This window comes from Anopheles arabiensis, chromosome 2, assembly GCF_016920715.1.
Source record: "Anopheles arabiensis isolate DONGOLA chromosome 2, AaraD3, whole genome shotgun sequence".
NCBI lineage: Eukaryota > Metazoa > Arthropoda > Insecta > Diptera > Culicidae > Anopheles > Anopheles arabiensis.
In genome coordinates, this window is record NC_053517.1 from 12,399,942 (window position 1) to 12,427,617 (window position 27,676).

A 27,676-nucleotide genomic window follows, 5' to 3' on the forward strand; every position below is an offset into this window, starting at 1 on the left:
TCCAGTGCCTTCACTTCCCTTCACTGCCAGTCCCAGTCTTAGCGTGGTCTTGTAACTGAAGCTGAAGCACGGTAAAGTAGTAAGGCTCGCCAATCCACCTCCACCTTGAGCCATCGTCTGCAAAGGGGTAGAATATATTCACCCGTGCAAAAGTTACCACTGAAGCCCTATGCATGATTGAGTGGGAAAAGTTGAAAATTGATCCTGCACAAGCCCCCCTCAACGTCATCTTCAACGGCTCATCATCCGTCGGCCGATGGTTGTCTGCGCACAGAGTGTGTACATGCAAATGTGCAGAGAGTGGATACTTCCCGATGCAAAAAGCTTTACTTCTCGCTGTACGAGAAGTTTGTACACCTGGCAAAGAAGCAAACTAACACAATCTATCGTAGTTTGAAACAGATTGCTTGTATGAAAAGAAATTGCAAAGTTGCAACCAACGCTACCTATCAGAGATCTTCCATTTCCAGTTTACAGGGGTTTGCAGGGGTTCTCATAGTTGTGGGATACTTTCTTCACTCTTTCTTATTGGGAAGTGGATTTTATATGGTTTCAATTGGACTCTATCGCACACATAACGTGAAAACGGAATTCTAATTGGATTCCATATGAGCTTATCCAAAAAGAGTGCCAATACCCGTCATATAAAGTTCACTTGCCATAATAAAGAGTGTCAAGCATGTGTTCCACAACTATGAGTACCACCCTCCCTGAAAACCCCTGTATCGTGCAGACTTAAAACTCTTCTCACGATGCCACTTTCATTCACTGCCATATGTGTGCAATGGCGTTGAAAATTTTAACTTATCTCGACGCTTCGATGCATGCCGTGCGCAGTGTGATAAAACTCCTATCCGGTACGGCGCCTCAATCATGGCAATAGAATTATCCCATAAACCTGAACCTGGATCGATTTGAGCATACACTCTTTCCACCATCGTGGTAGTAAATGCAGCAGCAATGCAGCATGTGCATGTGCTGCAGCACATTTTCGACCCTGTTGTGTTTCCGGTTGGATTACTACAGTTCTTCCGCTTCGCGTACCTGGTGCGTTGCATCCTGGGGTATTGTGGAGTAACACCTTCATACGGCGCGATCAAAACCGCACCAAGCTAGGGAAAATGGATGGTTGTTGTACATTGCCGCAGAGATGCACAGAAAAGAGGGCACCACACCCATCGGTGGATGGTGGATTTTTGTTGCCTTATGGTGCATCCTTTCTGTTTAGAGCGACGATGCGCCTTTACACGATGTTCCCCTTGCCTCGTGGACAGGCATCCTCTGCCACAAGGAAGCGTGTATCGCCGCGTACAGTGAACGCATTTGCAATAAATTATCTAAACCCTGTAGCATTACTACCACCACCAGTGGACCGAAAGTGGGTATGAAGCTCGTTCGCTTTGCCACCCAGTATGCTGCAGCGTCCCGGGGTGGGTTCAGCTCAGCTCTTTGTCCATAATCTTGAGCCAGTCATAGTCGAACTTCTTCGAACGGTTGGAAAAGTTTAGCTATCTTGCTAGAGGTACACCCAACACGAACCCACCCCTCCGATGGTGGATGCACCACCGATGCAATTATCGTAAATTTTAACTTCAACGCAAAAACAATGTACATGTGATACATATGAGAAGGGGGTGATGGTACCCAAGCGATACAGACTACACGAGCTTAACAGGTTTTTGGGTGCGGAGAGTTTAAGTTTTCGTAGTTTCAGCTTGGAACTCTCGGAAGCACTAACGCCGAACAGAAAACAGTATATTACATGTAACAGTAAGCAGAAACATCAGCTTACGGTAAGAAAATGTTCGTTTGGGAGGGAGTCGTGACCCCGGTAGAGAAAGTAACAAATGTGTTCGCCTCAAAACTCATTCGTTTGAAGGGGTAGAGCAGCGCGCCCGAAAGGTAGGCACACCGCATTGCACAAGCACACTAGCGCGGCAGCTCGGTAACAAGGTGGCGCGTTTGTACGCGTTATGGCACGCGATAGCGTGTGCCAATTTTGTGTGCCAAAACTCCCGATACCTCTCCACCCTTGACCACCCCCCCCCTCCCTTGCAGTCCCTTCAGTTCCTTCACTCTCAACCTGTTGGCGCTGGTGGTTGAGCGGGTGGTGCCGGTATCACGTAAATCAGGTTGATTAATTCAACAACTCTTCCGTTTATGACGTTTGCCACCTTTCTGCTTGTGCAGTCATCCCCCCACCTTACAATACATCCTTACAATAAGATGACGGTGAGTTGATTACGAGTGGGGTTTTTTTTAGGAATTTATGCTCCCATCGTCGTTCCCAGAGTACCACAAGTGTACGAATATTTATTAACTCCGATAAAGAAAAAGATCACACAACGTTGGCACCCTTTTTATGCCCTCTCCCCTCTATAATCTCTTTGGATCAATTTGCTGGATTGCTATTTGCATAAACAGTGAGCTCCACCTTGAACAAACAAAGGATAATAAGCCCCCTTTTCGCTCGTGTTTTCCTTCCCACTGTGCGGTGTTGGCCATATATTTCACTGTACGGCGGGTGCTGTAAGGACGGATTTGATCCGAATTGGAATGGAAGATGAACAGACATAGATACACATCCGGTACCGTTCCCCTTTTTGCGTTGCGTGATGGATACTCTGACTCATCCTCGAGCCGATCCTTTGCTAGCAAAGACTCCTTCAATAGGAATCAGTTCGTTCGTTCGTTCAACTTCAGCTTAGTGCAAAAACCCATTGCATGGGGCAGGTCATTGTGATATCCCGCGTCACAATACGGTATTGTACTAGCGTCTCCCCCTTCATCCGCGTTTGCTCTAGTGCCCACGGGGTCAACAAACCTTTCACCGCCCTAACATTCCGAACTCCAACATCCCGACTCTGTGTGTGGCTGTGGCAAGCAAACAGCAAAATTCAATCACATCCCTTCCGTGGCATTTCCGTGGGCCAGGGCGAGATATTTCAATCCACACCGACAGACAGCAATGGTGGCGGTTGTTGGTTTCGTGTAACAGTTGACGGACGGACGGTGGGCTTTGGCTAGCAAATTTGCAATATTTCATCCCTGTCGCACTCATCTCCTCACCATCCCAAGTGCACAAAGGGGGGTGGTTTTCCCTCCGCAAAGAATAACACCACCATCCATCAAAGAAGTTTTGCATCACCACGATGATGACAACAGAGGTACAACAGAAACATTAGAATCCTTTTTCCACGTAGCAACAACCACGAGCTGGTTTGGACTGCAGTTAAAAAAAGCAAAATTCTTGCGCATTGCTGCTCCTTTGCTATGCGTACTTGTTCCTCTTTTTTCCTAGGAAATGTCACTTTTTGGCTAGGATTAAGTTTTCCAACCGGGAGTGTATATGTCTGCCTGCTTGCATGTGGTGCCGCAGTAGCAGGGTTCATTTTACGAAACAGAAATGTCATTGCCAAGCACCATGTCATGAGGTCCACACACAGACACACACACCTCGGAAAAGAGTTGACCACATAGCGTAAAAGTTCCCAAACAGGCCAACGGAAACGAACCAACTACCAACGGAAAGAGCAAAAAAGAAAAATGCTGTAACAAATTGCAAATTGTAACGCGTAATGGATATTTCTTGTTTCGTGGTTTCCGGTCGTTCTATGGTTTCCATTTTCCATGCAATGGGGAACCACTTGCAAAAAGCACGAACTGCAATAGTAGAGTAGTGTTTCGATTTTTCCAAGGAATTTTGTCGAATTTCCGGTTTTCTGAGCCTGCCTAATGTCTGCATTTTGCATTTTACATTCAAAACATCAACACTTTAATTAGTGGTTTCATGTAAAACTCTGTACCGTGTACCACATCACCGATGGAAGTCGCAATCAAGTCGTACTTCCCTTCATTCGACCACAAACACTTATTGCAACTCACCCAAGCGACCAGCAGCAGTGAGACAGCGCATTCCGTTCGAATCTGGTCACACACTACAATGTCATCGCCTTGCCAGCACCGTCTATCTACCCCGCCCCCCGGGGGTGTATGGGATTGCTCCCCCTCCCTCTTACATGGCATGGCCCTCTCCAAAGTTGCGACCCCAAAGGACATTATCCCAATGGGAGGTTTTTGCTGCTGTGCATTGAAATGGAACACTGTCTAGCATATCGGGAGCGGAGATAGTCATGCTTCACTGACATTCTAGTGTACATGCACAAGCCTACCAACGTCAACCGCCACGGTACATTGGTTCATTGTCCTTTCCGTTGGGGGGGGGGGCTCTGCCGGCGTCTCAAATGAATAGCATCCCAGGGGAGGAAAATGTATCAATTTGCTGGTTGGTTTTTTTGTTCTCCTATTTATTACAAAACATCTTCAAAGCTGGTGCTTATTTTTCATCCCCCATTTTCATTGATTAAAGTCTGTTGTTTTATGCTTTGTTTTCTGGCGTGTCTGTGGCACCGTTTGCTTTCCATGGCAACGGGGGCCAACCACATCGCGACTGTTTAATATAGATATTAATTCAACAAGCATGCTTTGACTCTTTACCCATTTCAAACAAACAACGCACACGCGCGCCACACTCTTCAACTGAAACCGTTTTGAATGATCGGCCAAATATGAAGTGCGCAAATAAAATACGCCCCAACACACGCACACGCTGAAAACCGGGCGTAACAAACCAAACTGGCAACTGAATCTTGATAATGAATTGTCTTGAAACCACACCACCGATTGGGTCCCGCCGATTTGTCATCATCCCTGTGCAGAGATGGCATGCAGGACGACGACCGAGATGATGGTCGGCACGTGGCGCGGCACGTGACCCTACGGCGAGATCAAATGAAACGAGCACAAACATACGAACATTATTTCCTTCGTGTCTGCCCGTGTCGCCAAACTAATTGACGGCCAAGAAGATTTCAACCACAAACTTTTACACTGTTTTTGTTCATCCAGCATCATCTGCACGGAATGTGTGCGGAATCCCTTGCAGTGTCTGGGGTTTGTGTATTCTTTGTATCTCTAATCCGTTTTTCATCGGCTTCCAATCGTTGTGCTGAGGTATCAACAGCAGTAGCAGCATGAGTTTAGCAATGACTTCTTTTGGGTGCTGTGTGGCCTCGTTTGCAAGATTACATCTTGTTTTATCCCGGCGCTGGTCTTATCCTTTCCGTAGGGTATTTACTATTTTCTAGACGTCTTGCTATCTATCTCTACACAGCGCCGCGGGAGGACAATGACTGTTTGTTGCTTGCTAGGTTGGAACATGCTCTACGGCTGGCTGTTGGGCAAAAGCAGTGCAAAATTCAATTAAACTCTTGGATGGAAACTAATCTGCCCGGCAGCGTTCCGAGCCGAGCTTTAATAATGTCGGTTTGTTGGTGTAAAGATGCTCTCTGTCTTCCTTGCTCGTTGATTTTTAGCTCAATTTTGCTTCCGTCGTGGGAATTGCTCTATTGAATCTTTTTAAGTTTAGCTAACAACGTTCTCCTTTCCTTTGCTTTCCTCACACCAGGTGCGGGCCATGGAGCAACGACTGTGTGACTGGCCCAAGTCACCGAACTTAACCGGGCCGTCACCCTCACCGAGCAGCAATCCTGCCGCAGCAGCAGCAGCAGGAGCGCAGCAAGCGATCGCGGCAGCAGTGGGCGCGGGACCTCCCGGTACCGAGCAGCCACCGAAGGGTACCGATCCGGTGAAGATCAGTCAGCTCGAGTCGGCCATCGAGGAGCAGAAGCAGCTCCGCTTGCAGGACGCCCGCCAGGTCGGTGCCAAGGCGGCCAAAATCAAGGAGTGGGTCACGAACAAGCTGCGCGAGCTCGAGGAGCAGAACCAGCTGCTGCGCGAGCAGAACATCAAGTGCAACCAGCAGCTCGAGCTGCTGCGCAACCACATTGCGACGCAGAGCACCCGGCACAGTAGCGTCGCGCCGACGCAGCCCGTCCGCACGAGCCTGAGCCTGGACGTGCAGGACGTGAAGCGGCGCAGCGGCCGCCGGCGCAGCGAATCGCTAGACCCGCCCGAACACCGGTCCCTGCACGCCGGCAGCTCCGGTTCCGGCTCGCACCACCATCCGCATCACCATCATCACCACCATCACCATCACCATCGGCGCAACCTTTCGATGGAACCGCAGGAACTGGCCCGCGACTTGGCGGCAGCGGTCGATGGTTTGAACCTGCTGCCGCTTAGCCAGCAGCAGCCGCACCAGTCGGTGGCCGCTCCGGCCCAGTCCCAGGCGTCGGCCCACGCGGCGCATCAGCATCACCCGCAGCCGCACCATCAGCATCCGGCACCGCCACCGCCGGGCATGGGCGCCAGCCCCGGCTCGGACGTGGACGCCGTGCACGACTATGCGGAAATCTATACGCCATCGCGCGAGAAAGCCCCGGCCTGGTTGAAGGGGCTGCCGAGCGGTGGCTCGAGCACGACCACGTCCGACTCGGTGGCCGATCTCGGTACGCCAAGGCCGCCGACGCCGCCGCTGCATCGATTCCCCAGCTGGGAGGCGAAGATCTACCAGGTGGCGAACGATGGGCTGGCGGGCGCTGGCAGCAATGGGGCGGCCGGTGCTGGGGAGGAAGCCGAGTCGCAAGATCAGGAGTCCGGTTCGGGCATGACGGCCAGTGTCGGGGGCGGTGGTGGCGGCAATTCCCGCTCGCAGACCGTATCCGGCGGCTACTGTGATATCAGCGTACCGGTGTACGCCACCGTCAAGGGGGTAAGTGGAAACGGGAATGGTCAAAGGATATACAGCGGTATAATTTGATGGTTTTTCCTCTCCCTCTTCCAGCGTGCGTCACAAATCCGCTCGATGCCGTTTACCGGCGATTCGAGCGACGACAGCAGCGACGGGGAGGACGGCCACGGGGCGATGCTCACCTGTGCCACCTCGACGCACAACTCGCACAACTCCACCAGCACGGACAACACGGAGACGAGCACGTCCGGCAGTGCCTCTAGTCCCTCGAAGAGCCTCAAAACCTCCTCTAGTCTCAGCCCGGCCAAGCGGTCCGGCTCGGAAAGCCCAAAGAACAAAGGCCGCGGTAAGCAGCGTCACGAATTCGTGGTGTTTTATTTGCTCTATTTGAGTTTGCTGTTGCTTTTTTTCTTTTTCTTTTGTCTTTTGTTGTTGTCTGTTTTGCTTTTTTTGCTTTTTTGTCTTAATTATTATAAACTTTTCTATTATTTTGATATTTTAAATGCTGTTTTCTATGTCTATTATTTACTTATACATGAGTATACGCATTTTATTATTTTTTATGTACTCTTTACTCAGTTTCACCAATCACTTTTGATAAAAAATAGTTAAGATTCTTATTACATCCTATAGTTTCACTGCTTCATTATTTAGTGCTTGTAAAATTATAATGTTTGATAAGTAGTTGGCAAAATTTGATAACAACTTTTACCATTGTTTGATTAGCTTAAAATGAACTTGTAAGAATTAAATTATGTATACTAAATACAACATACTTTACAACATATCTTTAATCCAAACTCACACTCATACTTACATAAATATTGATGTTCTTCTTCTTTTTTGCTTTTTTTGTTTTTTTTCCTTTACTTTTTTTATGTTTTCCTTTTCTTCTGTGTTTGTTTCGTTTTGTGTTGTCTCAAAACCATTCTCACTAACGACACACCACAACACACACACCACAACATCATAATACCCACAACACCGGCAACTCCGGCGTCACGCGGCTAACTTTTGACAGCTATTTCCGAACTGTCCTTTGAATCAGGCCTCTCGGACGACTACGCCATCCCGCCGGACGCGGTGTCGACGGTCGACACGACCTGCATGGACGCCTCGATGCCGTCGCTGCTGATGCGCACGTCGTACGCCGACTCGCCGAACAAAAAGATGGAAACGCTCGAGAAGGTGGGCCACCTGGCGAAGCTGGGCGGCAAGCTGAAGACCTGGCGCAAGCGCTGGTTCGTACTGAAGAACGGCACGCTGACGTACTGGAAGAGCCAGCACGACGTGAACCGGAAACCGCAGGGCCAGATTGCGCTGGACGAAGCGTGCCGCATCAATCGGGCGGACGGTGCGTCCACGTTCGAGATTGACACGGGCAAGAAGGTGTACTACCTGACGGCCGACTCGAACGCCACGATGGACGACTGGATACGGGTGCTGCAGAATGTGCAGCGAAGGAACGCCACCAAGCTGCTGCTGAGCCGGGACGACCAGAAACCGACGGTGCAGGGCTGGGTGACGAAGGTGAAGAATGGGCACGCGAAGAAGTGCTGGTGTGTGCTGCTGGGGAAGATGTTCCTGTACTTTAAGGCACCAGGGGAAACGGTAAGATCGTGGTGGTGGGTGAGTGGAGTGGAGAATTTATAAACTAATATACTGTGTATGTGCAGAATCCACTCGGCCAAATTAACATGCGCGATGCACGCGTCGAGGAGGTGGAGCATGTGTCCGACTCGGACTCGGAGGAGCGTGAAGATCCCGCACAAAGCCAAGCACGGCTCACCGTTGCCATCTATCCTCAGCAGCAGGGAGTGGTAAGATAGTCGCCACTTTTTCGAAATTCACCCGTTCATCCTTACTTACCTTATTCTCTCTCACTGCACAGGGCCCGACGTACTTGATACTGCCCGGCAAGCAGGAACGCGACAACTGGCTGTACCATCTAACGGTCGTGTCTGGCGGTGGACCTAACGCCGGCACACAGTACGAGCAGCTAATACAGAAGCTCATGGAAACCGACGGTGATCCAAGTAAGCGTGGAGATTTGCTCTTTCGGTCGCCACAGCAACACATCACGACTTACCTTTCCGCTTTCTTTATTACAGACTGTGTCCTCTGGAGACATCCGATCCTGCTGCACACGAAGGACAACATCACCTCACCGCTAACCTCACTCCATTCCGAAACGCTCCAAGCGGAAGCGATCAAACTGTTCAAGGTACACAAGGATTGTACACTGCTACTACTATTACTACTACTCATACTAATCCCACACGTTCACGGTTTGCTTTGCAGAGCTGCCAACTGTTCCTTTCCGTAGCGGTCAATCAGCCCGGCATCGATTATCACGTGGTGCTGGCCCAGAACGCCCTCCAGCAATGTCTGGACATGCCCGAGCTTCAGTCGGAGCTGATCTGCGCACTGATCAAGCAAACGTCCCGCCATACCGGCCAGAAGCTGGGTGTAGGTGTCCAGGTAAACAAGAAACTGGCCAAACCCGCTCGTGTAAGTTTGTCCCGAGGGCGCTTCTATGTGCTTTTTATTACTTCTTCTATCTCTTATCTATCTATCTCTCTCACTATCTATCACTTTACTGTGAACTGTTGTTTTGTTTTACCTTACGTTTAACTGGTTGATTGTGTTTAGATCTAACACTTAGCTCCCTTTGTACGATGGATCGGTTCTTCCTGTACGCATTCCTGCTGCAACCGCCTGTTTCCTACCCTACCATCAAACAAACCGATCCATCGTTTCCCGGTCACTGCCACGTTCTTCCCTATTTTTTCTGTACTAATTGGATGTTTCACCTAAAACTATTACGTACGTTCGTTCGTTCGCTAGCGTTAAGAAGAGAAGTTTCTGCACGAATTTTACCACTACTTGCGAGCTGAAACCTTAATAGCCAGCCCCCTTAGCCAATATGTAGCACAGTGTGCGGTTGATCACGATAAGCCGGCAGCTTCGCGTAATCAATCGCGCACAAAACGAATGCATTCGATTTTAGATTCATTTCATACACAAAATTCAACCCAACCCGAACAATCCACATCCTCCAAGTGATCGTTTTTCGCTGTACAGTGGTTTCGTCATTTCAACTGTACAGTAAAACTACTCTACCGTTTAGTTTTCGATTAGACTTTTGGGTTTCCCTTTCATATATCTATATACGTTATTAGTTATCGTTTCCGCCAACCGCAACTAATCGATCCCTCTAGAACTTTCACCTTCCGAAACGGCCAACAATCGTTACACGAGTGTAGGTTACTATACAGCGACGCGCAATTAAACGCGCATACCCATCAATTACGTGTTCATATATTTGTTGTATCACTCCACCATCACCTCATGCCATCACCAATCACTTCACTGTTTCCTGCATGATCGTTTTCTTCATCACTAGTAGAAACGCTTCCAAAAGGGCGTCGTTTTTGTTTTTAGAAGGTTGTTCAGGGCTTCTTATAGCTGTGGGATACTTTCTTGATTCTTTCTTAGTGGAAATTAACTCTATAGGATGGGAATTGGGCTGTATGGCACCCTTTTTGGACAGGCTTTTTGGGAATTGCTATTGGATTTATCCAAAAACAGATGCTATAAAATCCCATTCCTTTCTCAAGAAGTTCATTTCCAATACAAAAGAGTCATGACAGTATCCCACAAGTATGAGAACTCCTGAAAAACCCGCTATACGTTCTCGTTCTTAATCTCTTGCTTCAACTTAACGTGTTTTATTTGCGTAAAAATCTGCTTCCCATTTGATCACTTTTTTAGTTCAATGATCACATTCTGCTTATATAAATTCTGTATCAAACAAGATTCTCCTCTGTTTGCTTGTTACTCTTATATGTTTAAGTTTAAGGTGTTATCAAAATTGTTTTAATTATTTTTATTTTTAATTTAAACATAAATTGATACAATCGGACCGCTTTTGTCTCATTTCCGATGGGTTTTCCGATCGTAAGCATGTGCAATAAATAGACATAGCCATCGTTCGGAACAGAATGCCATTTATAGATGCCCTTTCTCGATGTTCTAGATGAAAATTAGACATTAGAACACATTTCGATTAGTTAGTTGAAGTATATGGATGTCAAAACTTCAACATAAAGCATTTTAGATAACTGCTCAAAAGATCATATTTATGTAGGCAACATGGTTCGAGAGTGCTTACATGTGTCATATTCAAACAATTCACCACCCAAATCCAACCCTAGCTGCACTCATTGTTCATCAATCGATAGCAATTGATCCACAAAATCCATCTAACTGATCTTTTTTTTACTCTCTCTCTTTTTTCTCGTTTTTCTTTTTACCACCCTCAATTGCTTTCCTCGGATTTGCGTTTTTTTTTTTCTCTCCTTTAAACCAACGTTTTTATTGTGCAATTTCACATCCACTCCTCTCTCTCTTTCCCCGGCTCGGAATATCCACCTTTTTTGGTCTTTTTGTTGGATTGTTTTTTGTTTTTGTGTATTCCCTTCTCTCTATCTCTACCGAATTATCTCTAATCTCTGTAGCAACTACTGCTTTGCGCAACCCAGAGTTTGTTCACTTGCGATACGCAGCAGGGCAGCGTTGCCCAAGCGAATGGGAGCTCACCCACTTCCATTCAGGTAGGAAACTGGTTGATTTTTTGCGATTTTTTCTTTTGTTTTTGTTTCCTGGTTTCGTTTTCCTCGCTCTCTCTCTTGTATTTTTTTTATGATTGTTTTGTGTTGCCTCTTTTTGTTTTTTTAGTTTTGCTATGCTGAATTATGTGTGTTTTCGGTTTTTCGGTTATACGAGTTTGAGTTTTAAATGTCTTTCTTTTATTTTAGACGCTTTTTTACATAGTTTCCTTATTTTGAAAACATATGTTCGAAAACATAAAACACACTTTTTGGTTAAACACATCCACACACAGACCTCACCGGTCCGGACACGAGTTGCTGTACTGTTTGCACCTGCGCCCACCCACCCAAGCTTTGCGTAATTCCCCCGTTTTTTTGTTGTTTAGCCGGTAGGATCTTATCGCAGACGGTTTTCAGTTTGGTTTTCTACGGTTTTCTACGCCTTTGTTTCTATTACACTTTATTGCCTTGGTAAAACAACGCAGAAACAACACCAGCATACCCTCCCCAGCATATAAAGGCAGTTGTTGATGAACAAAATTAAGTAGTCTATTTGATAAGTTACCACAATGCTTCCGATTGCAGCCGCTTTAAAATTGTAACCGTTGGCTTTACATTGGATTTGGAAGAAATTACCGTATTTTAACATTTAAAACCCGTTTGTGATTGCGTTTCGTGAATCTTTGACCGTAAGCTTGTTACCAATAATGCGTACTTAACTTAATCCCGGTTTAATCTCATTTCCTTCACGCTTTTACAACGTTTAACACAGCAACTTGCCCACTAACACACTGAGTTTGGCTTATGGTTTAAGCTTTTACTGATTGATATTTTACGTTAATGGCAGTAGCTTTGGTTTCGTAGTGTTAAGATGTATGATTTAAGCTAGAAGCATAGCACGGTTCGCTAAAACCACGCTTCCCGCTCTTCAACTGCAGGCTCCCACCGTACCTCCGATCGATTGCAAATCGAATCCACCGAGCTACACCTTCATCCAGGGCTGGCAGCTGTTAGCGTTGGCCGTTTCCCTCTTCGTTCCTAAAAATAGTCGGTAAGTAGTAAGGTTAAATTTTAATCAAAAACACAACAACCTTCCAAACACGAATTGTTTTTTCACCCCATTTAGCTTACTGTGGTACTTGAAGCTGCACCTGTCCCGCAATGCCGACTCGAAAACGGACTGCGGCAAGTATGCGGCGTACTGTGAGCGAGCGCTCGAGCGCACCATGCAGAACGGGGGCCGCGAAACGAAACCTTCCCGCATGGAGGTGCTGTCGATATTGCTGAAAAACCCGTACCACCATTCGCTGCCCCACGCCATCCCGGTGCACATGATGAACACCACCTACCAGGTGGTTTCGTTCGATGGCTCGACCACGATCGAAGAGTTCCACGGTACGCTGGCGCAGGAGATCGGGTGCCGGGATGCTACCAACGGCTTCACGCTGTTCAGCGACGATCCGATCGAGAAGGACCTGGAGCACTACCTCGATCCGCAGGCAAAGGTAAGCTAGAGGGAAGAAAGGGGGAGCGTTTTGTGTATCGAATCTAATCGCAAGTAATGCTTTTCCATATGTGTACCCTTAGCTTTGTGATGTGATTTCCAAATGGGAGACGGCACTGCGCGAGAAAGGTTCGGGCAAGTTTGAAAACTCTCGCGTCATACAGCTGACGTACAAAAACCGGCTTTACTGGAAGCACGCGGCCAAGCTGGAGACGGAAAAGGAGCGGCTGCTACTCTGCTACCAAGTAAACATTCAAGGTAAGCAGCCATCACACATCCAGCGTCCGGCGCTTATATTCCATTACTAACAAACCACGTCGCCTCTCTCTCTCTCTCTCTCTCAACTTCCAGTGGTACAGGGACGATTCCCGCTGTCACGCGATTTAGCGCTCGAGCTCGCCTCGCTCATGGCGCAGATCGATATGGGCGACTTTGCGTCGGACAAATCGAAAACCAACTCACTGCAGGCGCTGGACAAATTCTACCCCTACCGCTACCGGGACGCGCTCAACCAGGAAGGGCTGAAGGAGCTGCAGGAGCTGCTCTCCGCCAAATGGGCACTGCTGCGCGGGCGCTCCGTACTGGACTGCGTGCGCATCTATCTGACCTGTGCCCGCAAGTGGCCGTTCTTCGGGGCGGCCCTATTCCAAGCGAAACCGCGCCACTCCGACCAAGCGATGGCTTGGCTGGCCGTGTCCGAGGATGCGCTCAGCGTGCTGGAGCTGTCGTCGATGGCCACCATCGCCCGCTACCCGTACAGCTCCGTGATGACGTTCGGCGGCTGTCAGGACGATTTCATGCTGGTGGTCAGTGCGGAAGACACACTGCAGTCGGCTAGCAACGAGCAGAAGCTGCTGTTTGCGATGAGCAAACCGAAGATACTGGAAATTACGCTGCTAATTGCGGACTATATGAACGCGCTGGGCCACACCCTGCCCGGCACGCCCCAGATGAACACGCTTACCCGTAATGGCAGCCATCGAAGCATACGGTAAGGGACTGGGGGACGCTTTCCCGCTCTTTGGCTCGCTTTCTGAAGCACAAGGAACATCGCTTACGCTTGGATGCTTGTTTTTTATCACTGTTCTTCATTTCTCCCCCTTTTTCTTCCTCCGGTATCTTTTTTTTTTGCAGATCCCGCGCACTGCCCGGTTCGCTGACGGGAACACCCGCCCACAACACGCTAAACTCCCACGCCACCCACGCCAACAACACGCTCACCTCCCACTCGCACACCCTCAACTCCCACGTCAGCCATACGCTCAGCTCGCACGGGCAGCCGGATATCCTGAAAAGCACACCGGACCATCAGCGGCACAAGTAGAGAGGTGGGACCAGTCCATCCTTACCACGGCGACGCGTTTTACGTTTGAGTTTTGTGACTTTGCAACCAACGTGCTTTGTTGGTCCGTTGATCGATGTTTTTGACTGCGGTGTTGTGCCGTACTTGGGTGTGGCCACTTTTATCGATCCATCATCATCATCATCATCATCATCATGAACGACGAGGATATCATCTGATCGAGCTTACCCGAGAGCGGCTTTTGCAGCTACTGACATTATCATTATCAGCATGATCATCATTATCATTAGCTTTAGCGCAGTGTAGTAAAATTTTCACCTTGCTTTTCCTCATCTACGCCCTGATGGGGATGCAAAGCGCATTTATCATTCGAAGCATCATCATCATCATCATCATAATTACCTATTAATTAACCAGTTCGGTTGTATTAACCAGCTCGGCCGTTACACACTGTGCTATTTTAGTTCATCTTTTCGTCTGTATCTTCATGTCTTGTCATAGGGTCCTTTTGTAGGTTTAACGGACGATCCGGAGCCCGGTGAAGGCGTGTATTGTGTAATTTTGTGTGTGTGTGTCTGTATACTTTATAGCGCCGAGATCGAGTGGATCCCGCCCATGTTTTATGTTTTGCGTTTACGATACATTTTTTTTAAAGATTATTTAAACTAAGTCACAAAACTTAACCAACTCAACATTCCTCTCGACGATGCGTTGTTGGCTACAGGGAAAAACAGAAGCAGAAACGAATGAATCTTTGCGGGAACGCCCAGAGGAGACGCGATATTATTACCCAGGATAGTTAGTTTTGTTTGTTTGTTTATTTTAAACTTTGCCAAAGTGGATCGGTGCACTAATATTAACGTTTAGTTTAAGGTAGTTTCGAGTACATTCGTGCATTTAATTGTAACATAGATGGGAGTGCAACCTATACGATAGGGTGATTTTTTTTATTTGTATGTCTTTGTTTGAGTTTTCGCGCGTGTGTTTGTTTGTGTGTGTGTAAATCCACCCCACCCATTTCCCGGGTTTCTTAAAACCAAACCCAGCAACATTAGTGGAACAAGTTTTCTAATTCAATTAGGGTGCTCATTAGAAGGAAAACGCTCCTAGGTGTTGTAGGCATAAGCAATGCAGGGTTATTTTAATTTTAAATCAACTTACGACTCATTCATCATCGAACGTTTACGCTTGAAACTCGATCAGCCCTCCCAGTGGCTATTGACCATTTTACCGCTATACCCTTTTTTGCAATAGACCCTAAACGAACTTCCCTTCCGCAAGCCCAACTCACGGGGATGTGTAAAGGCCTTTCTGTGCGCGACAATGGACGGTGCGGTGCGAGCGTAATACAGTACACGAGAGGAAAGAAATAATCATTGTGATCGAATAGAAGTGTAATATGTAAAAAAATGGGTAATATCAATAATCCTAGCTATGGAGACAGGCACGGGCAATGAATGTATGTAGGTGGAACCAAAAAGGTTGAAAAGAAAGATATTATGCGCAACAACCCTACCAGTAGGAAAGGAGGAATAGGAGAGTACGAGTTGTTCGACATGGGAGGAGCGTTCGGTTTTGACGCTTGCGACACTATGCTCGCGCGCAAATTGGTCACCATTTAGAATAGAAGCGAATGAAATCGGCGTAAAATCATCCAATCAAAATTTAAAAGCATCCCGCAAGGCGCGCACACATGTTATTATGGTCCTTTATGGTAGCACTCAACCACTCACTTACCCTGTATGTAATCCCTTACGCCCTGCAAAAAAAAACACTCGTAAACGAAATAGTCATCGATCGTAAGCAGCAGCACTGAACGATACGATCGTTTCACTATTGTGAATGTTGATGAGGTGTAAAACAAACGGTTTAGAAAGAGCGCGAAGAACCTTACTATAGAGTGCTAAAGTAGTGTATACTCTGCCAGTGTCCAGTGTAGTAATAGGGCAAGCACATAGCGCCACAGTCAGATAATAGTGTGAAACAGCCAATCTCTCTCTCTCCCCCAGTTGTGTACAGTAGTGATAGGGATTTTTTTCGTAGTAGATCCGGGCATTGGTCCCATTGCAGTGCTCGAAAACCAAGGAAAAAACGTACAGCGAATCCAAAAAAAAGAAGAAGCAGCAACCCCTCGAGATGGTCCCTAAGAGACCGCAAGGATGAAAGGAAAGCAGTAGTAGCAGCAGCAGCAGTAGCAAAAAGCAGCTCCACAAAGCACAACTTGTGTTTAGATGCAACGTTTAGATGCCGCAAAAGGTCACGCGTAGCTTTCGAAGGATTTTTGTCCGTATAGTAGAGCTACAGAGGTGGCCGTGGCCCGGGGTTTTTGGAGCTTTTATCCTTTTGTGGTCCTTCTTTTTGTATTGTCTCTTGAAGCAACTCAGGTGCAGCAGCAGTAGGAAGTGTGTTTTGTAGCCCGGCGTGCAGTATTTGTGCGTGTGTAGTATTTATAAGCCGTAGTGGCGAGAGTGTAGAGTAGAAAAGTAGAGAGAGGGGAGAACTCATATGGAAACCAGTAGTAGGCAGCGCAACCCAATAGCAACAATTTAAAGCCAAAGCGTTGTGCAGGGGTGGTGTCCCTTTTTGCTGCTGCTACTGCTGCTTCAGCTGTTCCTTTCGTCCGGTATTCTTTTCATCATTTCCTTGTTATTTTCGTGTCATCATCAATAGAAACGCACAGAACGTTTGGCTACGGTGTGGCGTAGCCGTCATGAAGCGAAGCAGGAATTATGTTTGGATAAGGAAGCATGAACCATAATGATTTAACTTCAGACTAACTCAGTAGTAGTACCTCTGTTGAGGACAGTGTGTGAGAGAGCGTGTCTGCGTGCTGTCTGCATTAAGGCCTACAGGATGGTAAAGCAGGAAGATTTCGATGGAAAGTTTAACAAGGAACAGGAATATTCAACAAAACACGTGCAACCGAATCAGACTCGAAGCGAACTCGAAAATGGAAGTGAAAAAAAAGAAGATATTAACCAAAAACTTTAAACCCGGTGGTAATTTTCTTGCCTTTTTTGTTAATTTATAGTATTTTGTGCTTTTTACATCTTTTTCTGTTTATGTTCTAGACTTGAACCTGTAGAAGATATCCGAAAACATAGCCAGACGGGTAAAGGTGAGTAACTGATTAGTGTAACGACGACAACTGGGATATGCCCAGGGCCCAGTGGTGAATTCACATGAGTAGAGTAGACTCGAAACGGTCACACTATAGTAGATGCTGTTGAAGCGTTTAACGGAAAGCTCTGTAGGATGATCTCAAGCATCAATATCAAGATCAAGATCAAGAGAATTATTAAGATGAAAAACCGAGTGGAGGGTATTTTGTGCACAATGTCTCCTTACGATCTCGGGGTCCCAAGTTTGCGTACTGGTTGATCTGCTCCTGGCAAATCTTTAGCAAAATGTTCGACCAGAGCACAAATCTTGTATGGATCGAGATAGATCCACATTGGTGATGAGTAATCCCGAGTGGAGTCGTGGATTCACTCCGACTCCCAGCTCTAGAAAACTGAATCCAACTCCGAATTAAAATCATATTTTACTCCGCAATTCCGCACGAGTGCTATTGAATGTCCTGTCGAATCCGGATCTAGATTGTTCCGAGATTGCTCCTCATGGATCATGTTGATCTGTTTGTCTCGCTCTCACTAGAGTGAGAATATTTGTAGCTCACTCTCTCTCTTATTATGCGCTTATCACATGCTCTTATCATAGGAGAGAAAAGATAACGAACGAATCCCCTTTCCCTCACTCTTTCTGACACCTTTGCGGGGTGCTGTGACCAATCGAAACGCTACTACCACTACCATTTAACAAATCGTAACATTTGTCGACATCCCCTCCCACTTCTACAAGCGTTACGTAATTGATGGATGACGCCAAACGCACGTTTACTACGTGATGAAAATGGTACCGGACGATCAAGCTCAGCGATCAGCAAGCAAGTACGTTTCTCGAGCCACACTAGTGGCGCTTTACGCCATATAGACGGCGGCTATTTTCGCTTCTGATCAATTTATTATCAATTTATAGCTCCTCAAATGAAACTTAGTATTTTTTATAAAATTCAGCACTTTCAATCACTCAAACATTTAAAAAAAATTGGTCTCGAACTGAGCCAATTTCGCGAAATCAAACTTCAGATTTTTGACGCATCAGAGAACCATCAAATAAGCTACCTTGTTGGACCTATCCCTTGATAGGGTTTTTTGTTTCGCGGGTGTTTACATTTCGCGGTGCGTGCAAGGGGCTGTTATCTTGCCCGTAGAATGTGTATCAAAGAGTGAGAAGAGAACCGTGGAGAGAAAGAGAGAGAGATAGATTTCTTGATTCACACGACCGCGTAATGTACACGCAAAATCGTGTACATTGGCACCAGGTGGTGTTGGCGGTGGTGATGGCTGCTACCGCTGCAAATCTGCCAAGGTCTTTCGCGGTTAAAGATAATCACCGAAATGAGAGAAACGGGCAATGTTGTTGAGATAGGAGAGCTAAATCACAAGAAAGAGAGTGTGCGATGTGTGATCATAAGAACGAGATAGAGAGAGAGAGAGAGAGATAATGGGAAGGAGAGAGATAATGTGCGAGTACATTGCATCCGAAAAGCATCCGGTACGGCACACCGGAACGACCTTGCTCCTCTTGAACGCTCACAGTCCCAGGTCGTTTGCTTCTCCAGCACAAACGGGCAAAGCCCAGGCTCGAAGGGGTCGAAGCATCACAGTTAGGTTAGGTCACGCCGTGTTCCTCGCCGAACCACCCGGAAATACACGCGAAGACGGATGGTAAAGCTTCTGTTGTGCGTGCGTGCAGGCGTGTAGTATTGTTTACGGAGCCAAGCAAACCATCGCATTGTATCGTTTCGTGTGCGTTTGTGTCGGTTACTTTTGTTGTTTTAGTACCATATTCGTGTCCAAAGTCGTCCGAAACGTGTTAAGAATACGTTTAATTGTGTACATTCTCACTGGGGCTCCATGCCGCCGTGACAAACAAATTCGGTGCTAATTGTGTGAAAATAACAACCAAACACTCAGACGAACTCGGCAGTATATCACCGTTCACTGTGTGATGCTTGCGCGCGCGTGTGTGTGTGTGTGTGTTCGACGCACGGTTTTTGTCAGTGGCGAATTTCATCGCGACACGGAACACGAAGGGCAAGGAACACCGTCGTAGGAAGTGTAATTCCCATTACCCGCCCGCCCGCCACACACCAGTTCGCGGGAAAACGGCCAAATGCTGTAAATGCGCGCCGGCGAGAGCCGATAAGCGCAAAACGCTCTCGCTCTCTCTTTCCCTCTCCATCTCTCTGTTGCTGAGGCTGCTGCTGCTGCTGCTGCTATTGCTGTGCTGTCGCGAGAGAACAAACCGCGCGGTTCTGCTTCCCCTGAATTTGCGTGCGCGCGGCCTTGCGTGTGTATGGGTGTGCTTGATACGGTTGCCGAAATGTCAGATGGCAAGCAATGTGTGCGCGCTGCAGGGGTTTTTATCGCACATTATTTTGATATTGTGTAACTTAATTTTCTACTTTTTTGTTTATTTACATTTTGTGGGTGTTGTCTCTTTCTTGCATTAGTATAACACACTATTGCATTAATTATTCGTAAATCATATTGCAAGTAAAACAATGGCTGAGCATTTCGTGACAGTTTTCCGTACTCCAAACCATCCAGAGCGAGAGAGGGACAGTAACCCTGCAACACTGAAGTACTAGCTGCACGCTCCCCTGCACACCGTGCAATTGCGCGGAAAAGGGCATATCGCTGTCAAAAACTCGTACACACACACACGCCTGAGCGAACAGACTCACCGGACCAAGCGAGATCGACTGCAAACGAAAAAGGGCAAGCGCGAGCGAAAGAAAGGGAGCGAACACAGACCGACGACGACCTGCCCGAGCAGCAGCAGCAGCAGCAGTAGTAGTAGTCGCACCAGCACCACCAGCAGCACCAGCAGCAGCAGCAGTGAGCAAACTAAAATTCTGTTTCTATTGTTTCTTGCCCCCGGCTGCTGTGGTTGTGCGTTGGACAGTGCCTGGTGGCCCCCACAGAACACTAACGCTGTGTGCGTGTGTGTGCGGCGTCGTGCTGTGCTGTGCTGTTTTGTGCCAGAGAGAAGGGGTTTGACAAAAGTGCAGCAACAAACCCCGGGTACGTCCGAGCAGTGGTTTAGCAAAGTGTGTGAGAATCGATGCCTCAATGCCGAAAAAGAACTCCCCGCGGAATGGTTAGTGACCCCTCTGCCAGTCGGATGGTTTCCTTTTGGCGTGGTGCAGCAGCCAGCGGTCGCCACCTACGGAAAAACAAAAAGGGCGTGCGCGCGGGCTAACGACACCGAAGTATTCCCGTTGCTGCGTTTCCCGCAACTGTGTGTGTGTGTGTATGTTTTCGATGTGCTTGAACCGTTGTTTTCCCGTTCAGTTTTCCGCTCGTACCAATTTGCAAACAATCCCGCACGAGTGATTGTTAGTGTTGCGGAATCGGAAGGAAAGAAGTATGAAATGAAAAACCGCAACAAAAAACACAACCAGAAGAAGAGAAAAACGTTCGATTGTCCCAAAAGAAGAACAGCAGGCGGTGAATTTTCTTAGCTTGCGGTACAGTGATAGAGGTGTAGCGTTGTATGTGTGTCTGTGTGTGTGTACTTCCTTTTTATCTATCTCTCTGGGGTGTGTGGGGCTGGTGGGTGAAAAGATTGCGCTGGGAAGGTTATTTTCCCCCGAACACACACACACGCACACGCAAAACAAATACACAGCCAACCGGTTTGGGGGGGAGGGGTCAGACAAACTGGCTCAATTTCCACCCGGGGTTTTTTTTTTCTTTCCGGCTTTGACGACAGATCGTTCGACGATCAGCAGCCGCGCGATGTGCGCAAAAACACATCGGGGAAAGCGTGAAAATCTCAATAAACCCCTTCTATGTGTGAGTGTGTGTGTTAGTAGAAGTACGGAATGTGTTTGTTTGTTTGTTTGTTTTTTTTGTTTTGGTTTTGATTTGAGCTGGTTCACTATTTTTCTTTTTTACCGGAAAATCGTTCTCCCCTGTACATCGATCACATTCCCACAAAGACACTCAAACATTTAACGAGAAGAGTAAACGAGGAACAACACAGTATCCGTACTTTGCGGTTTTCCGCTCGCGAGGTGAAGGAAGATTTTCCACATCTACAAACGTGTGTGTGTGTGCGTGTCCATTAGTTTGGTCATAATTAATTTCGTGCAATGCGTGTATTTGTCTATCTATCTTAGCAGCAGCAGCAGCAGCAGCAGTAATATCAACGCCACCTTCGATCGGATAGGAAGATTGAGGTGTGCGAAAAGAAAATAAATCGTTTGTGTGCGTGTGTCTGTGTGTTGGTGTGAGCGCGTGTCTCTAGCGTGGGACGGCATGGTGGTACGGCAACCGTAATCGAAAATTGCACGGAACATCATTTCCCACCCATCATTATCGTACCCATCATCATCATCATCATCATCATCATCTGCACCTCGTTCGGAGTCACCCACGCGCCATCATTGGCGCACGTGCTGCTGCTGCTCCTGTGCCGCCACCGTGAGCTCGGAAAAAGCATGAGCGGAAATCGCTGATTTGTGGCGTATGTATGTGTGTGGAAAACATCACTCGCTAAAGTCATTCCCTTTCGGAAGGCATCAAAACACACGGGTCGGCAGTGTTTGTAATTGAGTTTAGTGAAGCAGGCAAATCGGTGGTGTCTGTGTGTGTGTGTGTGTTGTGTGTGTGTGTGTGTAGCAAATTTGTGTGGCCTGCGTTTTCCTACCGTGGAGGTGTTAAGCTCGATGCTGCTTTTCAAGCGCACAATCCGCAGCGGCAACAGCATCGATATCATCACACATCGTAACGCCGGTTCAAGGTAAGCCGGGAAGGAACATCGTAACGCACTTGGGCGTTTAAACATATTTCTTCCACTGGGTGGGGATGAGCTGAACGTGATTTAGGGCGCACTGGTACACACTTCTCGCATTCTCTCTCTCTCTCTCTCACTGTTGCCCGATGTACTTCACATACTGATAATCCGGTGCGGTGTGCATCGCGAGAACTGTTTTCTTTCTATCTTGGTTTGGTAGTGTTCCCCCCCCCTTCCCACCCACCTGCCTGACCTAAACGGATACTGTATCATAAAGCAAACACTGCACGCGTCGGTCGCAAATCTTACCCCACCCCGAAGGGGCAGGGAAGGAGAAGGATGCAAGGGAAGAAGCTGTGGCGTACTATTTACAAACGGCGGCATCCCAAAACGCACGGGCAGCCAAAGCCTGTCCGCTTAATTCTGTCCCAGCCGCTCGCGAAAAGATGCGCACAGATGTTTGTCGACTCCGCGCCCCAGGCCCCCGGGGCATGATGATAACAGACCGGCTCTGCATCTCCCCCTTGGCACACTCTTTTTCTCTCTCTATACACCTCGTGTTAGATATGTGAGTTGGGCAACATCAATGAATGCCGGCCTAATTCCGGATGGCGGGTGTGTGTGTTTTTTTTTCTTCCAACTACTTGTTTGGTCGGAGGAAACGTACTACTACTACGCTGGTCGAGTAAGACGACAACGAATGTCATTGTTTTGAGTATAGCATCTCCCTGGGGGTGTTGTTTTTGCACACTATATGCTTGATTGTTTCGAAAAGCTCGTCTAGCAATTGGGCCTTAGTTCCGGGATTTTTTTAAAAAGATGCTTTTTGCCTAATTATGGACATTTTTTGAGGAAATTTTCCACCAAACAGCTTCCCCAGGTGTGTCGATGTGTTTGTACACTGGGATCCGGATCATTAGGCATTTTAAACAATACGAAGAAAACATTTGACTAAATACAACAATTACTTCCAACTATGGGACTTCGAACTGAGAGACATAGATGTGAGAATGTATTCTTGTTGTTGTTACCTTTTAAAAGCCCAAACCATTCTTAAAGGTCTTTAGATCATCCCTAAAACTGTCTATGAGACTTAAACTGAGATACTTGTGAGAATGTATTTTTGTTGGTGCTACCTTTTAAAAGCTCAAAGCATTCTTAAAGCTCTATAGATCATCCCTAACACGGCGTGCTCTGCTTAAAACAGTCTTCAAAACTTTACTACATTGTTGTAATCAAATCTGAACAACATGATCCTATTGTTTTCCAAAAAAACACAAAAAAGTAACTCTCACTCTTTAATCACCGTAATGGAAACGTGTCATCGTACACGCCTTAAATGATTAGATTTTACAGTATCTTTCAACACAGGCGTAAAGCAAGTGCGGCACACTCCCGTTCCCCCAGTAGCCCACTCCCGTTCCCCCAGTAGCCCACTCCTGCGGTGATGTGTACAATCCAATAACTCCAGCAAGCCCCTAATATCTATGACCTTGTCATCGGGCATGACTTGGCCGGGCCGGGTTGTTCCTACCTGTAACACACACAAAACCCACGAACCCCAACCCCCCGGCACCGAGATACGCCAATGCAATCTAATCTCCACTCACAGAGAGCAGCAGAGCAGAGATGACAGAGAAGGGGCAAAAAGTGCTGGCTTAACTTTTTTTCCACCCCAATCCGGAATTATGCTCGATTTACTCGAAACAGACTCGTGCCTAGACGATTGTGTACGGACGCGCAGTCGAGAGGCAGAGTGCTTTTAGGGGGAGAGGAGAATGGGGCTGAGGGGGGGGGGAGGCAGTAACACACCGGCTTGCTTGGACAGATCGCAGTGCCCGCTCGGGGTGGTACACGGCTGTGTCAAATTAAGTAATTCGATCCAATTACACTCCTTCCTGGGTGGGCGAGGCGGCAGGGAGGACGGGATCAGCTCCCGTCCATTCGTCCGCCCGTTCGTTCGTCTGCTATGAGATGGTTCGCTCGCAAGGTGCGAAAAAAAGCCCTACCGACCACAAGCGGCGGAACGGCGGTCTCTTCTGGTCCCATCGTCTCCATTGCTGGAACGTTGCACAGTAGGTTTGGTGTTTTGCAGAAGTGAGGTGTTTTGGAAGTTAGTTGCTTACCGCCCGTTAATACCGACACGTCGCCACTGGTGACCTCATTTCCGTAGGCTGAAAGGGAATGCTCGATAGGCGGATGTGCCGACTGAGACAAGGATTCAACCACTAGCGCGGGCTCTTTCCTGCTAGCTGCCAGCGGCCAGCGTGGTGTCATGAAAGAGCGGATAGCAGATAGTTATGACTACGTTAAGAAGCTTCCATTTTTCTTTTAAAACGAGCTTATTGAGTTAAGGGTCGTTGTATTGTGATCAGTGCTGCAAAATGCCACTGTCAATGTCAATAAAAAAATCTGACTGAAACAAACTCCATGTCAGCGTCACGCACTCAATTGTGATAATCAGAGGTGGTACTCAAAACGGTTGGTGTGACCAATGCATGCTTCATGACATTTTTGCGACCATCGCTTGATCAGTCACTATGTCATGACATTTTTTTTACTGTGATCAAATCTGCAAAATGTCACTGACATAGTCATGATAAAACTATGTCAGCGTCACGAGCTCTACTGTGATGATCAGAGGCCAGGCTCAAACAGTTGGTGCGACCATCAAATGCTTGGTGACATTGTGTGCAACCAACTCTTGGTCAGGGAGATATACGGTGCTTTCGAGTGGTTCCAAGAAACATAATGAGCATGTTTGCTTGTTCTGTTTGTCCCGTCAGATAATCAAAACAGACAGAAGGAAGAAAGCTTGCTCATTTTGTTGCTTGAGCCCTCATGCTAAGCATATTCCAAGAATGTCGTGATTATCGCCGACAAAAATGTCGTCTCCAAGTGAGTGACCATGAGTTGAGTGCTAATCAAACTGTCACCAAGCATGTGATTGATCCTCCAACTGTTTGAGTCTCGTCACTGATCATCTTAGCTTCGTTTCAGTCATGAGTGTTGGTGAGACATGTCATGACGCATTGAGTATCAGCAACGAGCATCAAGCTACCATGGATATATTTGTTTTCGATGGTGAATATCTCGTCATGCTCATGACATTTTGCAGCACTGATTGTGGTGCCCACAAATAGGCCCAATACTGCATGACTACATTGTCATACAATTGACGGTCACGTGAATTTTTGACAGTATATTTCCTTGCTGAAAATATACCCTTTATGGGTTTAACATTTATTACAGTAAAAATCATTAGCTCTGTGAGCTATAGTTTCTCAGGACTATTAGTTTAATTTGTACGCCGCCTCCTCCTGTCTCCCGCCTAGACTGGACCTTAACCGCGTGTGTATGTGCCGTTCGGTTGCGGTCTTTTTTTTTGTTTTGCGCTTGCGTTTCACCCTGCACGCGCATCGTTCACACGGCGTGAGAATCGCCTTTGCTGCTCGCGTGACCTCGCGAGATTGGTTAAGGGCGCGCGGAGATTGGTGTAAACAAATCGGCCGACCGGCAGGCGTGTAAGCATTTGGTTCAGGCCCATCATCCTCGTCGTCGTCCAGCGTCCAGCGACGAAAGTGTTGCGATTTTTTATGCGATAATTAAAACGTGTCGGCTGCATGCATCGTTTTCCAGCCCGGCGAATGATTGGTGGTCGGTGGGGGACTTGTTTGTAAAATCACGAATCGTTTGAAGAAGCAGCGGCATTGAGAAAGTGATGCCGATGCCGAAGGGTCAGCCCGGTTCAATTGATATGACGGGGCCTGAGTTGGTTGGCGGTAGTTTTGTCCACTTTACGTTCTCCTCCCAGTCGGTAGTCGGGGGAAGATCACGGGCTTAATTCTCTAGCTCGAGAGCGCATTCGCGGTAGCCCATTTCGTTTGTTGTTGTTGAGGACTTTATTTTTTAAGGGTTTGATAAAACATGCACGACATGAGAAGCGCTCATTTTATTTACACTCCTCTCGCTCATCCTCCTATAACTTAATTTCGTATCACGACACACAGACAGGCAGGCACTAAGCGCCACAGGTGTGCTCTCGTGCTAATCAGAGCTGATTGATGCTAATTTTACACTGCCGACGTCAATGGACGAGCGGCTGATGAGATGAGTTACCCTAGCCCTGTATAAGGTGGGTCTCTAGTTCCTTGCTGAAGATGTCTGCCTTATTTACCACTCCTTCTGGGCTTGTATTTCCTATGAAACAGAGCCGAGAGTTCCAACTTTATACTGCAGCCGATCAGTGATCTCCAACCTCTGTGGTCCGTGGCATTAACAGGCATGGTCCGCGAAAGAAGTTATTTTTGAAAAAGAAAAGCTTATTACTATCCATATCGTTCCCACAATCAAGATAACATTTATTTATATTGATAATAATAATTAAACCTATTTTCGTTCAAAAACTTTGAACTACGGGGTCTACCAAATGTATGCCCTCAATAGATGTGGGCCGTGGCAAATGTATTTTTAAAGGCCATGTTGGAGAGCACAGTTGTAGTGGATCCTACCCTTGAGGGTATGCTGTTGTTCTGAGATCAGCCGAACAACGCCACTAAGAGCATTTTGTTCCATTTGAAAAAAGTTTATTTTGAACCCTCTTTCCAAGCGATGAGCAACTAATTACCGTTTGAAACATACACCCTTTCAAGCGACTGATTTGTATATGCAACGGCGCATCTCAACTGTGTGGAGTAAATGGTTTGCAGAAAAAAGAATACAATGCCCTACCCAAGGATAAACCATTCTGGTGCCATTCACCCACCCATCGTATCCCGCAGGACTTTTCAAAAGTTGATGGCAACTGTCCTCAATGATGGTGCTTTTAATGGGTGCTGCTGGTGCAATGCTTACGGCGGTACCGCAATGCTTCCATGGATATTCGTCTGCACTGAAAACAATCACTGCATAGAGCTTCCTTTATCATGGCTCCCTTCATTTCCCATCCTTATCATGACCCTTTCCTAGTAGTTGCCATAGAACCACTTCGTTAGTGCTGGAAGGGTGCATGATACACACCTTGAATAGTAGTCGTGTGGATCGCTCGGTAATTGGTCACTTCTGGTGGTAAAATTTTAATAGGCTACCGTGTTTCCGTGATAGAGCCGGAAAAACGCTACTGCTGTTGCTGCATCCCCGAGAAAGAGAAGGAGGCCCGTGCGAAAATACACAACCCTGCCCTCGTTGGGTGGCACACTGGTGATCCTTTTTTTTTTTTTTTGTTCAAGGCATTTATTCTGCTATGAATCATAGTCATACTCCCATACCCATGAGGCAACACTGAAGCGACATACCGACACGGTTGAGAGATGCTCCTAACTAACCCTCAACCACGCTATAGTTCATTTCCGGGGAGCTGTTGAGTATGTCGGGAGTGCTTAACTCACCTGCTTCGCTATGCTTGCCATCCCTTAGGGTGCAAATGCTTAAAGCGGACCGTTTTTTCACACCTCTTTTTGTGTCGAAAATCCTCCCCACACCCCAGCTGGCGGGGGAGTACTTTATTTTTCCTACGACGACCAGGTGTCCGACTTCAAAGCAGCTGGATCCTTACTTGCTCCTCGGTGGTAATGAGACTTTTTCTAATAACTAGGCGCTTTCGTCCAACTCTTCATGTGGTTGTTTGTTAACAGCGCAAGAATGAATTATTCTGGAGTAATGCGATATTTGTCTATTAATCACCGTAGCTTGCGGTAAACTGGTCACCTTCATCACCCATCGCGTGTATACTCGTG

At 47.2% G+C, this 27,676-nt stretch overlaps 2 protein-coding genes across 21 annotated transcripts in view; both read left to right on the top strand.

Moving 5' to 3' along the window:
* The window catches only part of LOC120900402 (uncharacterized protein CG43867), a 184,787-nt gene extending 167,723 nt beyond the window's left edge, over nt 1-17,064 (top strand). For 6 of the 14 annotated variants that reach the window (XM_040307363.1, XM_040307355.1, XM_040307417.1 and 3 more), the window contains 13 exons: nt 5,468-6,673; nt 6,746-6,998; nt 7,674-8,263; nt 8,329-8,472; nt 8,544-8,688; nt 8,764-8,876; nt 8,954-9,163; nt 11,173-11,268; nt 12,204-12,316; nt 12,392-12,770; nt 12,853-13,027; nt 13,121-13,760; nt 13,904-17,064. In XM_040307363.1, the coding sequence (XP_040163297.1) occupies nt 5,468-6,673; nt 6,746-6,998; nt 7,674-8,263; nt 8,329-8,472; nt 8,544-8,688; nt 8,764-8,876; nt 8,954-9,163; nt 11,173-11,268; nt 12,204-12,316; nt 12,392-12,770; nt 12,853-13,027; nt 13,121-13,760; nt 13,904-14,093 (4,254 nt within the window). In that variant the 3' untranslated portion in view covers nt 14,094-17,064. The remainder of the gene's footprint in view (nt 1-5,467; nt 6,674-6,745; nt 6,999-7,673; nt 8,264-8,328; nt 8,473-8,543; nt 8,689-8,763; nt 8,877-8,953; nt 9,164-11,172; nt 11,269-12,203; nt 12,317-12,391; nt 12,771-12,852; nt 13,028-13,120; nt 13,761-13,903) is intronic. The other 8 variants (XM_040307407.1, XM_040307382.1, XM_040307373.1 and 5 more) reach the window with 8 other exon arrangements.
* A 1,669-nt stretch (nt 17,065-18,733) lies between these two features.
* The window catches only part of LOC120897877 (1-phosphatidylinositol 4,5-bisphosphate phosphodiesterase), a 42,130-nt gene continuing 33,187 nt past the window's right edge, over nt 18,734-27,676 (top strand). For 2 of the 7 annotated variants that reach the window (XM_040303024.1, XM_040303017.1), the window contains exons 1-2: nt 20,000-20,300; nt 21,328-21,947. The gene's annotated coding sequence lies outside the window, so the exon portion shown is untranslated. Of the gene's footprint in view, nt 18,863-19,999; nt 20,301-21,324; nt 21,948-27,676 lie in introns of those variants that run through there. The other 5 variants (XM_040303020.1, XM_040303018.1, XM_040303019.1 and 2 more) reach the window with 5 other exon arrangements.